At 43.1% G+C, this 17474-nt stretch overlaps 1 protein-coding gene across 22 annotated transcripts in view; it reads left to right on the forward strand.

Annotated features, from left to right (window-relative positions):
• Window positions 1-13372, forward strand: part of cadpsa (Ca2+-dependent activator protein for secretion a) — a 187171-nt gene extending 173799 nt beyond the window's left edge. For all 22 annotated transcript variants that reach the window (XM_052075015.1, XM_052075012.1, XM_052075017.1 and 19 more), the window contains 2 exons: window positions 3081-3185; window positions 8750-13372. In XM_052075015.1, the coding sequence (XP_051930975.1) occupies window positions 3081-3185; window positions 8750-8923 (279 nt within the window). In that variant the 3' untranslated portion in view covers window positions 8924-13372. The remainder of the gene's footprint in view (window positions 1-3080; window positions 3186-8749) is intronic.
• Window positions 13373-17474: the final 4102 nt, after the last annotated feature.

The following is a 17474-nucleotide window of genomic DNA, read 5'->3' on the forward strand; positions in this document are numbered from 1 at the left end:
AAATCACTCTTATGCGGAATGTAATTTCTCTTATTAGTTGGAGCCCACTCCTTGTTTCTCTCCATTGAAAATCGCCTGTAAGTGATAAAACTGTGTTTTAAATTGACTGCAGTTACAGTTCCTTAAATAAAGCCGTATCACATAACCAAACCGAGTCGGTTCACACACAGAGAGTCTTTAGCGGATGCACCTTATTTTCAAGACTTATTTCAACCTCGGATGAGCAATAAATTTGCTCCCTGTGAGTGGCCTGTTATCAAATGTGCCACCGACTGCGAACAATCATCTGCTCGGTCGTTGTATAAGGCGCACTTCAAAGCATTCATTTTTCTCACAAGCTGACAGCCTTATAATCCAATGTGCCTCATATATGGATCAATATTCTGATGTATTGGATGTAGTATTTTAAATGTTCTGTCAAGTGCTTTGTGAGACCTGCAGCGGTTGTTGAAGCTCTAAACACTATGAATAAAGCAGTGTTGTATTGCTTGTTGGATTGTTGTATTGTATTGCTTTTAGCTTAGCTCTATCTAGTGGATGCATAATGCAACCGCAGCCATTATTGTGGCTTCTATTCTATGCGCCTTGTAATGTGGTGCATATAGTATATAAAAACAGTTTTAAAATAGACCATTCATTGAAGGTGCACCTTATACTCTGAAGCACCTTATAGTGCAGAAAATACGGCAAATTAAAAAAAGAAACTGTGTTGTATATTTTATAGCCAACACGTTATAGTACGAGCAAAAGCCCTGTAAAATTAATCAAACTCATGCCCTGATGCTGTCGAGACATTGATGACAATTCCTGGATCAAATTCACTGTTTTAAATGTCTTCAAATGAGTAGAACACTCACATTGGCCCAAAAAGGATTTAAAACTTGATGAAAATAACAGGCATTATGTGTAGACAAGATGTCCTTGACAGACGCCCCCCAAATGCTATGGCGGCAAGAAAACTTGTAACATAACTGTCAAGCCTCTTTTGACATAAAATGAGGAGGAGCAAAGCAGAAGAGGACACAAAATGGCTGCTGTGAAAAATGGCAGTTGATGGGTGCTGCGTGGCACCATGTCTAAAAAGTCTAAAGAACGACAAGAAGTGAAGGAGTGGATGATGGAAAGAGGGAGAGCAGCCAGTCACTCCAAGCCTGGCCTCCCAGTGGGGGGTTATGCTTGGGGCGAGATCACAGGCCTGCTGCCACGCTGAAGCCTTCACAGGCACACAGCGACAGATAGGCTGCTGCTGGCACCAGGTCGCCGCTCTGATTCACCCCAGTACTGCATGGCCACAGCCATCTTCTCCTCACCCGTGTCCCACTCGCTGACCTGATCTCTTCATCTTCAGCTGTCATAGCTGCGATTGTGGTGTGCTTTTGAGTTTGTTTTGTTGTTGGTCGGGCACAAGTGCTCAAGAATTTGGTTCCACTCTACTGATGGTGGCGGGCACAAGTGCTCAAGAATTTGGTTCCACTCTTCTGATGGTGGCTATTGTTTTTCAAACTAAGTTGCCGTGCTCTGTTTCAAAGGGCATTCCAATAAATTAGAATGTCACATGGCATCTAAATTTCAGCAGTTCAATTCAAAAATGTGTAACTGATATGGTTTCACCATACACAGTTAAATATTTCATGATTTTTAAAAAAATAATAATTGTGATGCTAACAGTTTGTTAAAGCCAGAATTCACCATCTTGTCATAATCTAAATGTAAATATTACATAAGTAATTATCAAAGTGACATTTTTATTTTAGAAACTTAGTTGTAATTTATCGACAGAAAAGTGTTTTCCCATTTGTTTAATGATCTAATTTAGTGGGATGTGCGTTTATGTGTTGCTCATTCTGTAGTCAGCGACTGATGATCATCACCACCCAAACATGGCACTGAAACACTTACGAGCCTTCGTTGTTGTGTGATGAATAACAGAATACTGACCAGTGACCAATTGACTCTTCTCTTCACTTGGCCATCCTTTCAGAAATGGTGTCACAAAACTCCAACATTTGGGGCATTTGAACTTCAACAATCAGTCTTATTTACAGAATCCAGGCCTTTCGAAAGTGCAGCTTGATGGTGATGAATTTGATCCTGAAAATTAACATTAAAGGCCAAAATTTATCAGCTGCAGTGGGCTAACAAGAGATGTTAAATAGGAATCATTTCAACTTTTCCAACTCAGAAAGTACCGCTTAGCATCTGGCACCTCTTTATCCAACCCAATTTATTCCAAGTCGATTCGCCGTGCATCCACTTTTCTGTGACCCTGACAGTTGAAGTCAGTCACCTTCCATTAGTATCAGCCTGTGCTCATTATTCTCCATCAATTACACATGACAACAGAGGGACATATGAAAGCTTTGGGCTTCTGCGCGCAGTGTGCCTTGTAGGTACTGATGTAGGGGAGAGTGGTCTAAATCGAGTCATGACCGCATCACAAGGTTGAAACATGCACCTGTATGAAGAATACTAGCAATGTCAAGAAAATGTTTGTCGTGTTAGTAAGTGATCTTTTGGTACCAGTCATTATCTGCATCACAGTCAACCCCCGCACCCCCACCCACCCCTGGTTTTCATTCCCTGGTTTTGTTGGACAGAAAAAGATTGAAATCTCAATTATTGTTTGTTTTATCAAACATAAGTATCCCAATATGACTTTGTCCTTGCTCCAATAGTGCACTGTGATGGTGGTTTTCTTTTGAACAGAAACAGCAAATTCAACAGAACTTAAACATCCTACAGGGAAACTACAACGAAATGTTTCACGGCCTTCGACAAGTGCCTGTAGGTCTGTCATTCACAGGACTTTCTGTTTTGTGCCAAGAGCGTCATCCCTCTTTATTAGGATCCTATTAAGTGATGCCTCATTGCCTGCTGTTTCTTCCTGGAGTAAACACTTAAATAACAGCCTGTGCCGATGGGGCCGATTTTTGAGAGGAAAAGACACTGTATTTTTTTCAGTGCTAAGTTGTATGGGTGTCGTTGAATTGGATCAGAGAACGCTTTATACAAATAAAGATTTGTTTGCCAGCTCCTTCCTGCTTCTGCTTCACTCATCCACTCGTACTGCTCTTTTTCAGCAATGGTATACCAGCACAATGAACCTCATCGGAACATGGCTGACGGACCGCATGGACCTGCAACTGCATGTCTATCAGTTGAAGATTCTCATCAGAATTGTTAAGGTGAGAACTCCATTTGACATTTTCAGTCAACTTAACAAAGGAAGTTTCCAATAAATTAATATCAACGTCTGTTGAAGGTGACTGAGGCTTTGTTCATTTGAATCTTGGCCTCACAGCAACATTTAACGATGTGTAGAATGAGTGCAATCAGTTGCCTGCATTGGGAGGCTTTGTCGATAAATGGTGCTACTACGATTAAGATACAGTGAAACTCCTCTAGAACGAAACCTACATGGGCGAATATACCCCCTAATGTGAAAAAATATTCATGCATTAACATCATTCCCATTCTACTGCCCCCCATACAACGAAAAAAAAAACCCTGTTGCGTTATATGATTTTCTCTGCTCCAGCCTCGCGAAGACATTCACTACAATGAAGTCTAATCCAACAGCGACCTCTACTGCTTCGTTCGGAATCGGCAAAAGCAACTACCACACTGGTTTACATAGTGAACGATGTTTATTTCGGTCACAGCTTCGAATTTCCTGAACGCAACATACTCATAGCTGCCCTGCTATTGGCTTACTGAGCATCATCCTGGCCTCCAATTGGCCAAGAGGAACCTCAACTATCTATGTGTGTAGATACTGTAGTTAGATCCGTGGAAGATAGAGTGGAATGCATCCGATTAGCTGCTCAGAGTAAATTGCTTATGGCTCGACGGACATTCAAATAAATGAACGTTTCCTCGTATTACAAGTAAAGCATTTTCCTCGAAAATGCTTTACTTGTTATCATGCTAAAAACCTTACGCTAACTGGTGCGCAAATGAGAGAGAAGCGCTCCAGTTAGCATAAGGTTGTTAGCCTTCGAGAGATAACTATGGCCATCGAGGACTACGGAGCGTAGTAACCTGGTTTAGAAGTTCATTGCATGACATTAGCTGAGCAACGCTGTCTTGTGTGGCGATCGAGGGGAGTTCGAGTTACAGACAGTGGGATGGTGGAAAGAAAAGCCATCGGGTCCAAGAAGTATTTGTTATTGTTAGATTCAGACGAGCATGGACGTTGCGTTGATAAAATGGCTACAAAACGGACCTTTGCATGTCAAGCAGCTAAGACAAGAAGAGCTCTGATGCTGGAAGAGAGGGTCAAAGTGATCAAAATGAAAGACGGAGCAAGCTAAATAAAAGACATTATCCAAAAATTTATGTAAGTGAAAGTGAATGCTGATCGGAAATTTCGCAATTTCTCTCCCTTTTTTTCCTTTCTACACTGACAATATGAAGTGTTACATAAGTGTGTGCTCATACTTATGCACTACTGTATTGAAATAAAAATAAAGAGTACACATTCGATTGTGTGTGCGTGTACACATACGTTTGTGTGTGTGTGTGTTTACATCTGAGATCAAATTTGCTACAGTGAAAAACCCCCTGAACATGATCTCGTTGTCGAGGAGTTTCACTGTAGCTGCAAACTGTGCCCCGCCTAATTATCAAGCTATACTGACAGGCAGGTTCCAAGACTGCTTTCTTAACCATTTCTCTCTGCAACAACAAAGTTACATAACAAAGGACGTTCTTCCAGTAAACTGCAAAGGATGTCGGGAGTATTTGGACAAATTAATTTATAGGGCCCTTCACACGGCACACATTTGCTACACCGAGATATTTTGTTGCGGGATATTTTGCACCGCAGCAAATTGTGTGGAGCGTTCACGCGTACACTGCCGCTGAGCGGGGCAGCCCCGGTACAGTGTCGGGGCTGCCCCACTTGCGTTCACACGGCAGTTTCTGCAGCGGAGCAAAATGACAACAACAACAAACGAGCTGTCGTGTTGGTTCTTTTTAAAACGTACTGTATATACACAACTCAAGCGACTACTGGACCGGCACGTCCTTCTCCTTCTCGGTCTCCGTGCCTTCTGCTCGAGAGTGACCGCCCAAAAAACGTAAATGAACGATGACTTTAATGATACTCAGAAAAGCAAACACTAATACGCCAAACAGAAAATCAAGAGAGGAAATCACAAAATAAATTCTATGGGGGGCGGGGGGTTGTGAACAAACAACAAAGGAACAAACAACTCCGAGACAGTCCAGTCTCCTACAAAAGGAAAGATGTTACTAGCCAAGTTTTGTGTCGTTATGAAACAAACACATTACAGATGTCCGACAGAGCACGAATGCAACGCATTCTCGCCATACGTACTCTTCACAAGCATTTGCTCTGGGGCAAATTTAACCCAGTTGCGTTCACACCTGCAAATTTACACCGGTGCTGCTTCGCAAACGAGCATTTGCTCCGGAGCAAATATTTGACCCACCATCCTGACGTGGGTCAAATTTGGTCCGGTATAAGCTCTTTTCCGGGGCTACGCCGGAGCTAATTTGCACGTGTGAACGCTCTACTGGGGCAGCCCCGGTGCAGCACCGGACCAAATCTTGCCGTGTGAACAGTACTATTGTATCTTACAAGTGATTGTCAAGTCAAACAGTAATTTGAGACAAAAATTAAAATAAAAAGGGGCTGTTATAAGGAAAAAATAGTGAAACAGCAAGACGCGAGGCTGGACTCAATGGAACTTGTAATTTCTGATCATGCTGGAACAATGCCAACAAAAATGGTGAGCGGACACTGCTCGAAACCTCATTACCAGAAAGGAGCAAGGAACAAGTCTCTGAACCCTTTTCATCTGAGAGACTGGTTACGGTTTAAAGTTAAGTCAACTTTATGTTGTGCCACTACACAGCAGGCACATTTGGAGCAGGTCTTCTGCCTCACACATTAAAGGAACCGAATTGTTTACCCTTGCGTGAACAAGCACAACGGTGGCAGACGAAATGAAAAACTCCTGAGGAAGAAAGTTCAAGAAACCTTGATCAGAACAGAGACTCAGGGCTCTTTTTGTGACCGGCACAAGTCCGGCACTGCTCGGCGGCGGGTTAGATAGACCAAGTTTTGGTAATTTAACAGATGCGTGTCAGATGGCACAGCATGAACACAATCAAAGTGTCTCCTCTCATTCCCATTAAATCAGGTGCAATGACAGTCTTGACGAGAGGTGTCTCAGTGTGCACAACGACGAAATGATCTGTGCGTGACCGGAGCATTGTCGCTGCTGACAACGTTAGGAGAAAGATACCCTTGCAGATAAGCACTGGCTACTGAAAAAGCGGAAGCCAGTCCTAAAAATGTCATCACAATAATATATTCTGTGCTGCCCCCACTTGTCTAAACACGGCATCCTGCCTATGTGGAATATGAATTCAGGAGCAAAATCCACCCGTTTTTAGCAGTGTCAGGGGGCAGCCATTTTGCCACTTGGCTGTTGACTGAAAATGACATCACCTTTACTCAGGGCACAGCAAACAACAAATCACAGCTCTGCTCGCCAACGTCATCTGACCAAACTCAGAAAACAGGTGAGGCATGAGTGGTTGTTACCTGAACCATTACATACTGTGATGTCATTTTCAATCGACAGCAAGTGGCAAAATGGCCGCCCCCTGTCATGGATAAAAGCGGTTGGAATTTGCTGCTTAATTCATATTTAACAAATGCAATTTTAATCAAAATGCTGTGTTTAGAATAGAACATATTGTAATGACAATTTTGGGGTTGACTTCTTTATTCAAATATGTCCTCTCCTATGACACATTTCAGGCTATTTATCTCACCCCTGACAGGTAGTGCATGTAAGAGTGCATGCTGGCCAGTGGGATGACTTCAAAAAATATACAACGATGATGAAAACAATAATGCGTTCACTGAATTGATTTTCATAATGATTCAGAGGATTCAATTCCCTGTGTGACTATATTTCTGAATGGAATGCCCCTATGATGACATCCACTACACAAGTTCGCAGACCACTACAAAAGTCCGCCTGCACCTTGATCCAGCACGCCCCTGACTCTTGTGAGGATAAGCAGACTGGACAATGGATGGGTGGGTTTATTTGATAGGGACAGATACAAAAACAAACTGTCAGAAATGGACAGATACAAAAACAAACTGTAACACAACAGAGCACTTTAAAACAGTGTTTTAAGTAAATACAGTTGAGTTGAATAAAAAGCAATGATAAAAACAAAATGAAGAAACACTTGTAGCCTTAAATTGAGTGTACTGCTGCTTATGGCTCATCCATAATTTTGTGCGCTTTTTAAACAAGCCTAATCTTACCAAATATTTTAATTATCCAGGGAAAAGTTCCACAGATTGGCTCCTCTCGAAGAGAATGCAGACATGGTCAATTCTGTCAGGTTCCGGTGAGAACCGATGAAAAAGATTCCACAAACGTAGACAAGTTTAAGATGACAAATGAGATTTAATAGTGACAAAGTACAACAAAAGCCTCTGGCTAGAAAGAGCGAGGATAAAAACACAATCAACACAAAACACTTGCAAACGGCAAGGATATCAAAAATCACGACACCGAGCATGACCGGAATACAATACGTGCATGTGAAGTTAAAACACGATGACTAGAGAGCTATGAAACATAAGCGTAAGAGTCTAGATCAGTGCCCATTAGGTAGATCCTGATCTACGGGTAGATCGAAGACAGGTCCCAAGTAGATCCGAGGAGTGTCGAAAAGAAAAAAAAACAAGCAACCATTTGTGTGTCTTTGTACATGTTAGTAATATATTTTTTTGTGTTAATATACACTGCACCCTAATCATCTTATCAGTCTGATTTTCACTATTTTTTTTAAATAAAATAAAGCAGGTAAATCTTGAATTTATGGTGGCGCGGGATTACGTCACCGGAAGTTGTTTGCGCTCAGCAGTCTACAATTGCAGCTTGTAATCTTTTATCGTCATGATTTTCATTCAGAGTTTGCTTCTTGTACAATTCACTGAGGGCCCGAGCAAAGAATAGGAATCTAGGAGGGCCCAGGGAAGCACTTTAAAACGGTACGTGTTAGCTACTATAGTTAACAGGCTGCAAAAGTGCGTGGCATGCCTCTGTTTCAGGCGGTTTCTCATCATGGCTGTTTCTCATCATGGCGTGTGTGTGTGTGTGTGTGTGTGTGTGTGTGTGTGTGTGTGTGTGTGTGTGTGTGTGTGTGCGCGTGTGTGTTTGTGCGCATGCCCGCGCCGGTAAGGGTAGATCCCGGGAGGTTAGTTGATCGAAAAGTAGATCTTTGATCCAAAAGGTTTGGGCACCCCTGGTCTAGATAATCGAACACTTGTTTCCAAAGTAGTGAGCAACGATGGCTTTCCGTTGCCAAAGTCCTTTAGACTCCCGTGATTGCAATGCGCCGTTGGCACGGCTCTAGGGGAACGCCCCCGACGCAACTTAGGCACTGAAATGGGAAAAAGAAAAAGAGAAAACCAAACGTCAACAGCTCTGAGAGTAAAACCATGACAAATCCATTCTTTCTAAAAGCCACCTTACAGTTTCCATTTGTGGCCGCTGGAGTGGTACTTTTTCTCAGCTCTGCAGCCGGACCACATTAACCCTCAGAGAAAAAGTGGACTCGATGTTGTGTCTTGAAATAAATACATTAACCTAAGAACGCCCAATTATAAACATGTGCAGTACTGTATGTCCTGTTTAAAATGTAATACTTAAAGTGTAATACTGTTTCTTGTGTCTTTGATTTTTAGAAAAAGTACCGTGACTTCCGCCTTCAAGGGGTTCTGGACTCCACATTAAATAGTAAGATGTATGAGACTGTTCGAAATCGTCTGACCTTAGAAGAAGCCACCGCGTCAGTGAGGGAAGGAGGGATGCAAGGCATTTCGATGAAGGACAGTGACGAAGAGACCAGCGATAACTAAATCGAGATGGCAAAAAAAATGTCACAGCAGGTTCAGCAATATGCTGCCTAAAAACACACACAGCCTTCCTACGGTCAAAAGCGACTGGCCCAATGATTAACATCACTTGCTGTTTGTGGTTTTTGTTCTTTGTTCATGTAAGAGTTTATTGTTTAAGTCAGAATTGATACAAATGAAATGCACCGTGTGTCAAATATTTGCGAGATGTAGGCCAATTATTCAAGTCCTTGCCTAGGCTTAATATTGAATTCACCTCAAGATAATATTAATACAGCAGTGAAGAAAAAATATTAGTCAAACATAAATGTCAGCAGCAAAAGGCCGACTGGCAAAGACTCTGTTGTATTCAAGTGTATTGAAGTATTGTGTCAGTGTCAAAAATCCAAACTGTTATTAAATTGTCACTGATTAATATTGTTCTCGCTTCACTGATAATGGCACTGGTAAAAATGGGTACTCATAGTAATTTAACATCAAATCTGCAGAACGTATTTGAATTTCTTTTTTAGTTATTGTTTTCTCTACTTACTTACTAACTTCCAAATGTTCTCATGCAATATGTTATGACTTTTTTCCCCCAATACTGGAGACTAAGCAGTGAAGGCAGCTACTGCATGTTATTTTCCTTAGGGAGGAAGTGAGAATTATGTCCCTTGTCTTTTTATTCTTACAAATCCACAGACTTTATCAGCACAAAAGAACAGTGTATGATGTATTTCGTGTTGTTGGCCATTTTATCACAACATACCAAAATGTCTTCACTCCTGACACAAGCCTCACTCACTTCCTGTATGTCGTCTCTTAAGCTTCCTCTTCAATCAGCCAGCAAGCAGCCTGGCACTAAAGTTCCAGATTGTACCACATTGGCCGCGACAAATTTATGGTACTGTACATGAGACTGTTCTCTACATGAACTTCCACAACCAGTCCCTTTGTCGTGGTTTTCCATAACAAGCATATAATAACTGTGAAAGATACATGAATCAAAGACACACTGTGTTTCAGTATAGTGATGACACAAGAGATCTCATGATGGTAGATGTAATCTGGTAGGCGGCAGTGCCCAGGTTAGGGAAAGGCATTTGATTCAAGCTCCTTGATTGGCTACAGAAAAATGATCAATTCATTATTCAACTACTGTTTCGATGCACAGCATAGTCATTGTGGAGGTCTCCGGATGTTGCTCATGTTCACAAAACTGATGCTGTTTAGTTTTGTTTATCACAGCTTAACTTAGTTTAGTTTAAACCACCAAATACAAACGGCAATTTGGGAGAAGTTGGGAGAGTATGTATAAAACAAACAAAAACAGAACACAATGATTTGCAAATCCTTTTCAACCAATATTCACCCCAAAAACAAGATACTTCATGTTTAAGTTGATTATACTTTTGTTAAAAAAAAGGTCAAGTTCTTCTTGCTTGATCTGAAACTTAAGCTGCTTGTCAGTCGAGGGTGTCCGTTGTCATATTATGTGCTTCACAATGCACATGTTCGATTAGAAACAGGTGTGGACTGCTCTTTTACAATGAAGACATGATGTTGTAACACATGCATATCCTTGTTAAAATAAGCAGGGCGGTCCCTGAAATAGACTTTGCTATTGCTTGCAGCATAAGTTGCAATTTCAGCATTATTGGTGCATTCGCAGATGTGCAAGTTATCCATGCCATGGACACTAACCCCCCGATCCAAATGGTCCTCTTTGGATATGACATCGATGATTTCCAAAACCAAGTGGAAATGTGGACTTGTCAGACCATAACATATCATTTTCTACTGCTTGTTCGAGGTTGGGTCGCGGAGGCAGTAGTCTTAGCAGGGAAGCCCAGACTTCCCAGGGCCCTCCTGCCGGTGGGACATGCCCGAAACACCTGACCATGGTGGCATCCAGGAGGAATCCTATTCAGATGCCCGAGCCACCTCATCTGGCTCCTCTCGATGTGGAGGGGAGGCAGCTCCCCTCCCGGATGATCGAGCTTCTCGCCTTATCTCTAAGGGAGAGCCCGGACACCCTGCTCAGGAAACTCGAGCTTTGTGTTTCAGCTCAGCTCCTTCTTCACCATAACATACCGATACAGAGTCTGCTTGTTGATCTCCTGCTCCCTCCTGCCCTCACTCGTGAACAAGACCCCAAGACACTTAAACTCCGACACTTGGGGCAAGATCTCATCCCCAACCCGGAGAGGGCACTCCACCCTTTTCCAACTGAGGACCATTGTCTCAGATTTGGAAGTGCTGATTTTCATCCCAACCGCTTCACACTTGGCTGTGAACTGCTCCAGTGAGAGTTGGGGATCACGGCTTGAAGAAGCCTTCAGTTTCACATCATCTGCAAAAAGCAGAGAATGCAATATTGAGGCCACCAAAGCGGACCCCCTCGTTGCCTTACCGTGCCTAGAAATACTGTCCATAAAGGTTCTGAACAGAATCGGTGACAAAGGGCAGCCTTGGCAGAGTCCACCCCTCACTCGATACAAATCCGATTTACTGCCAGCAATGCGGTCCAAACTCTGACATCGGTGATACAGGGATCGAACAGCCCGTATCAGGGGGCTCGGTATGCCAAACCCCGAGGGAGACAGTCGAGCACATTCTCCAAGTCCACAAAACACATGTAGACTGGTTGGGTAAACTCTCCTTTTCCACGGATGGGATGAAAACCACATTGTTGTGGAGATTCAACCTCCTGTTGGACCCTCCATTTCAGTACCCCCGAATACATGTAACCAGAGAGGTTGAGGAGTGTGATTCCGCTGCAGTTGGAACACACCCTCCGATCCCACTTCTTGAAAAGAGGTACCACCACCCCGGTCTGCCAATCCATATGATGTTTTAGAGGCATGTGAACCTGGAGAGCCTCACAACATCCAGAGTCTTTAAGAACTCGGATCTCATCCACACCTGGGGCTTTGCCACCGAAGAGCTTTTTGACCACCTCAGTTACTTCAGCCTCAGAGATAGGAGAACCCACATCAGAGTCTCCAGGCTTTTTTCCCTCATTGGAAAATGTGTCGATGGAATTGAGGAGGTCTTCTAAGTATTTTCCCCACTGACTCATCATGTCCCGAGTCAAGGTCAGCAGCGCCCCATCTCCACTTTACGCAGCGTTAATGGTGCACTGCTGCCTGAGGAACCAGATGATGGACCAGAATTTCCTCAAAGCCTCAAAGCATGTTTATGTTGAACCTGTTCAACTGTGAAATGCTCCAAACTTTTTTTTGTTTTTTTTTAACACTTTCCTAGACTTTTGTTATCCCTGTCCTAGCTGTTTTGGAACGTGCTCAAGGCATAAAATTTTAAATGAGAGAATATTTGCAAAACAGCGCTGGTTTGAACATTAAATAGATTGTCTTTTTACATATTCTATAAGTTGAAAAGGATTTGCAAATAGTTTTATTTATTTATTTAGTTTTTATTTACCTTTTTGCACAGCTCTCACATTCATTGAAATTGGGGCTCATAGTGGAGACTCATTTAACAGCACCTCTGCAAGTGGCAACAAAATAGTTCACTACAACTTCCCTTAATTCTTTGAAGGCACAATAAATCAAGTCCACACAACCAACTGATTTCTTGTTGAACAATCACTGATTATTCCCATTCCAAGGACCAGATACGTATTCTATTCAATACCGACTATCTCAGAATAACACCTCAAAGTCATCCTTTGATTGATAATAGTGGCGTATGGTAAAATTCAGGTAGGCAACCAAATTGGTAATAGCGGCGCTAAACTCAAATTGTTAATAGAAATATAGTATAAACGTTGACATTTGTTCCATTTAAGCAAGGATTTTTTTTTCAGAAACGGAAGCATCTTTATTTACTCATGCAGTTAAATTTGCTATATTCTGACAGAGATAAAAGTTATACATTATTTGGTTGAGGGAAATACTGTGTACATATCATTTATGGTAATTTAATTCAAACTTCAAATCAGTTTATTTAAATGGCAAAAGCTGTTTCATTAGAAAGGTTCGTGCATTCCCATTTTAAAAATGATTTGGTCTCTCGCGAAAACTGCTGCCATATCCCTGTCATTTGTTAAATAAGATTTTATTTGCTTTTATGATACCGACCTGTTCTCATTTTTTTCTGTTTAATTTCCAACCAAATAGTTTGTCGTCGTTGCTGTTGTTGTTTTGGTAAGTGTACATCCTTTCAGTTAGTCTTTGTACATTATTTCACAAACCTTTTTATGTGCCCTTCTTTTCAAAATGGATGGGAAGTTTTTCCGAATGGTCAACGGAAAGTGGTGTGTTTCTGTATTTTACTTCTGTGAGCGTTACTTTCCTGTAAAAGTGCTGCATGGTGATCGGTATTCACTTTTCCAAATGATCTTGCTCCATGATGTGAAGTTACCGATTTGTTTTTGTCGAGCTTCTGACACTAGGCAAAGTGCATAGATAACAAGAACATTAGAATAAAGGTGAATTGCCAAAATAATTTTTTTGCCCCGTTTGTTGTTGTTTTTTTCAGTGTGTGCACGGACTGGATTTAAAACCACAAGTAGAATATTGTGTAACTGTTGTTTGGTTATGATTGTATTTTATTCCAAGGAGCACTTTGCACGCTCTGGCAGTTGACTGCAAAAAATACAATACATATGTTAATACGACGCTCTGGCCTCTGCCAAACCCTCGGGCATCATTTTCTTAAGAAAAAAATCTGAGATTAAGATGGATTAAAGCATCATCTTGAGAGTTGATATTACCGTCCAGAAGGAGATTGAAAGAATTGCCAGAGCTCAAATGACCAAAATCAAATCAAGGGCCCAAGATGGAAGCTAAAACCAAAGTCATGGGGATTAGTTATCATATAGTCCCAAATTAAAATAAGAAAGAATGGTTTAAATTATTTTTCTTGTGGGGGTCAGGGGACAATAATCTTCGGACAAGACGAGATAAAAACACAATTTTGGATCTTGCAACACGTCAAGATGTGGAATGACTGTATTGATCCCACCAATAAATTCTCACACAACCAACCCCCCCCCCTGCCCACACACACACACACACACACACACACACACACAAGCAGCAATTCAAACCAGTAGGAGTGATTTGCCAAAATATGTTTATTGCAAACTATTGTCAAACATGGCTAAAAAGGTTTTTGAGAAAATTAATAAGAGGGGACTTTGTTAATATTTCTCATAACAATTGTGAAGATATCATTTCAAATTTCACCCCAAAAAAACAAAAAACAATGAGTGATATTAAAATGTATTGAACCTTTTAGCCAAAAAATTTTTCAACATGCAGTGGATCACATTGACCCGTGATCTTACAGGAACTGTACATTGACAGAACATACACTCAATAATTATTTTCACTCAATTCAGAAATGTTCTCATGTCTGAGAGGGGTCGCTTAAAACCAATAAATAATGTTGTGTGCTCCTGACAGTTCGAGATTTTTATCTTATTTTCATTCATCCTTTTCATTCATTCATTAATCTTCCGAGCCGCTTGATCCTCACTAGGGTCGCGGTGGGTGCTGGAGCCTATCCCAGCTGTCTCCGGGCAGTAGGCGGGGGACACCCTGAATCGGTTGCCAGCCAATCGCAGGGCACACAGAGACGAACAACCATCCACGCTCACACTCACACCAAGGGACAATTTTTAGAGTGTTCAATCAGCCCGCCACGCATGTTTTTGGAATGTGGGAGGAAACCGGAGCACCCGGAGAAAACCCACGCAGGCCCGGGGAGAACATGCAAACTCCACACAGGGAGGCCGGAGCTGGAATCGAACCCGGTACCTCTGCACTGTGAAGCCGACGTGCTAACCACTGGACTACCGGGCCGCCCTTTATCTTATTTTATTTTATTTTATTTTCAGGAATGAATTGAACAGACATTCTTGTGTGATGAAAAATAAAACAAAAGTCAGGAAGGGGTCCTTTCAGTGGTGCATGCTTTTGACCCTGGGTGATCATTATGGTTTTTTCCCTCCATATACTTTGCCAGTGAGGATAATGAACAGTGAGCATCCCGCATTCCTGTCTAAAAACATTGAGCACGAGTTTCTGCAGACAGAATACTCTTCATTTAATATCCCCGTGAATATCCAGACATGATTGGGCAATTGTTAGCGAGGGATGACACCAGGGTGGATTAATGGGTAGATATTTACAGCAGCACAAGCTGAGCTTCTTTCCCCTTTCAATTCCAATCATGCAGAGAAATTGAAAATGAAAATGAAAATTGATCAAAATCGAGGGATCTCCAACTGGCCAGCATAGGCGGACACGGTGACGAGTCTGACGTGCTGCAGCTGTACTCGGGAGTCCTGCTGTATTATGGATACACAAACAAGACATTGCGACAAATTGCCACATGGAGAAACTAATGACAATAGACAAATGAAAAGTGCCTGTGTGCAGAGTATCCAACAGCTGAAATAAACAGGTTTGTGATTTGTTCTTCAAAATGCATATTTCATTTCAAAAGCTTTTCGCAAAGTTCTTAAAGGTGTAAACAACAGCAATTTACAGCAGCGCCTCCCAGCCTCGGAGAAAAGGTTATTTTTGCAACGTTGTTTTGCGTGCCAGAAAGTGTCAACCTTGACAACCATTTGAGAGGGCAGGTAGATGTCAGATCCTTTTAATAAAAGCAATGCGCAAAGCCTCTTATGTTTCAATGCACCAAAACCTTTTTATAATGGCCTTAAGAGCAGACAACAAGTCCACTGATTAATTTTAGATATTTTCCATGAAAAGAGTAGCTTATACTTCAAAGCAATCTCACACAATATTCAGACAAGACCGAAGAGCGAATTGGGTCATAACTCTAGTGACGAATGTCATAGGACTGTTTGTCCCTTTTCATGGACCTTTACAGTTAAATCCCATATGGGGGATCAACATTATCACCGTTTTACTGAGGCCGCTATGATTGTTAGATGCGTGTCAATGGTCACCCCCCTTCTGCTGGTAGCACATTTGACCACGCACACCTCTCCTTTCACATCTGTCTCACACATCGGATTGTTTAAAATAACGAGTTCGCCGGTTTGATTGATAGCCACGTACAGCGGTGTCCAAACATTTTTGTTTGAGGGCCGCCTGCATAAAAATGGAAGGACGAAAGGGCCAGCTACAAATTCGCGAACTTTTTTAAACATGCTAAAGTCAGTCAAGAAAGCAATTTAAATGGTTTGTATTGCCTAGTTTCTAGTACACGTTATCAACTTTTTTTTTTCCCCTCCGTGAGCCGTCACCTTACCGTGGTGGAGGGGTTTGCGTGTCCCAATGATCCTAGGAGCTAAGTTGTCTGGGGCTTTATGCCCCTGGCAGGGTCACCCATGGCAAACAGGTTCTAGGTGAGGGGCCAGACAAAGCATGGCTCATAGACCCTTATGATGACTACAATATATGGACCAAGGTTTCCCTTGCCCGGACGCGGGTCACCGGGGCCCCACTCTGGAGCCAGGCCTGGAGGTGGGGCTCGTTGGCAAGCGCCTGGTGGCCGGGCCTACACCCATGGGGCCCGGCCGGGCACAGCCCGAAGAGGCAACGTGGGTCCCCCTTCCCATGGGCTCACCACCCATGAGAGGGGCCAAAGGGGTCGGGTGCTATGTGAGCTGGGCGGCAGCCAAAGACGGGGACCCTGGCGGTCTGATCCTCGGCTGCAGAAGCTAGCTCTTGGGACATGGAATGTCACCTCTCTGGCAGGGAAGGAGCCCGAGCTGGTGTGTGAGGCAGAGAATTTCCGACTGGATATAGTCGGACTTGCCTCCACACACAGCTTGGGTTCTGGTACCAGTTCTCTCGAGAGGGGTTGGACTCTCTTCCACTCTGGAGTTGCTCACGGTGAGAGGCGCAGAGCAGGTGTGGGCATACTCATTGCCCCCCGGCTCAGTGCCTGTACATTGGGGTTCACACCGGTAGACGAGAGGGTTGCCTCCCTCCGCCTTCGGGTGGGTGGACGGTTACTGACTGTTGTTTGTGCATATGCACCAAACAGCAGCTCAGCATACCCACCCTTTTTGGAGTCCTTGGAGGGTGTGCTGGAGAGTACTCCTGCTGGGGACTCCCTTGTTCTGCTGGGGGACTTCAATGCTCACGTGGGCAATGACAGTGAGACTTGGAGGGGCGTGATTGGGAGGAACGGCCCCCCCGATCAGAACTCGAGTGGTGTTTTGTTATTGGACTTCTGTGCTCGCCACGGATTGTCCATAACGAACACCTTGTTCAAACATAAGGGTGTCCATATGTGCACTTGGCACCAGGACACCCTAGGCCGCAGTTCGATGATCGACTTTGTAGTTGTATCATCGGATTTGCGGCCGCATGTTCTGGACACTCGGGTGAAGAGAGGGGCGGAGCTGTCAACTGATCACCACCTGGTGGTGAGTAGGCTCCGATGGTGGGGGAAGATGCCGGTCCGTCCTGGCAGACCCAAACGTATAGTGAGGGTTTGTTGGGAGCGTCTGGCGGAATCCCCTGTCAGAAGGAGTTTCAACTCCCACCTTCGACAGAGCTTTTCCCATGTTCCGGGGGAGGCGGGGGACATTGAGCCCGAGTGGACCATGTTCCGTGCCTCT

This window comes from Hippocampus zosterae, chromosome 9 (genome assembly GCF_025434085.1).
Source record: "Hippocampus zosterae strain Florida chromosome 9, ASM2543408v3, whole genome shotgun sequence".
Taxonomy (NCBI): domain Eukaryota; kingdom Metazoa; phylum Chordata; class Actinopteri; order Syngnathiformes; family Syngnathidae; genus Hippocampus; species Hippocampus zosterae.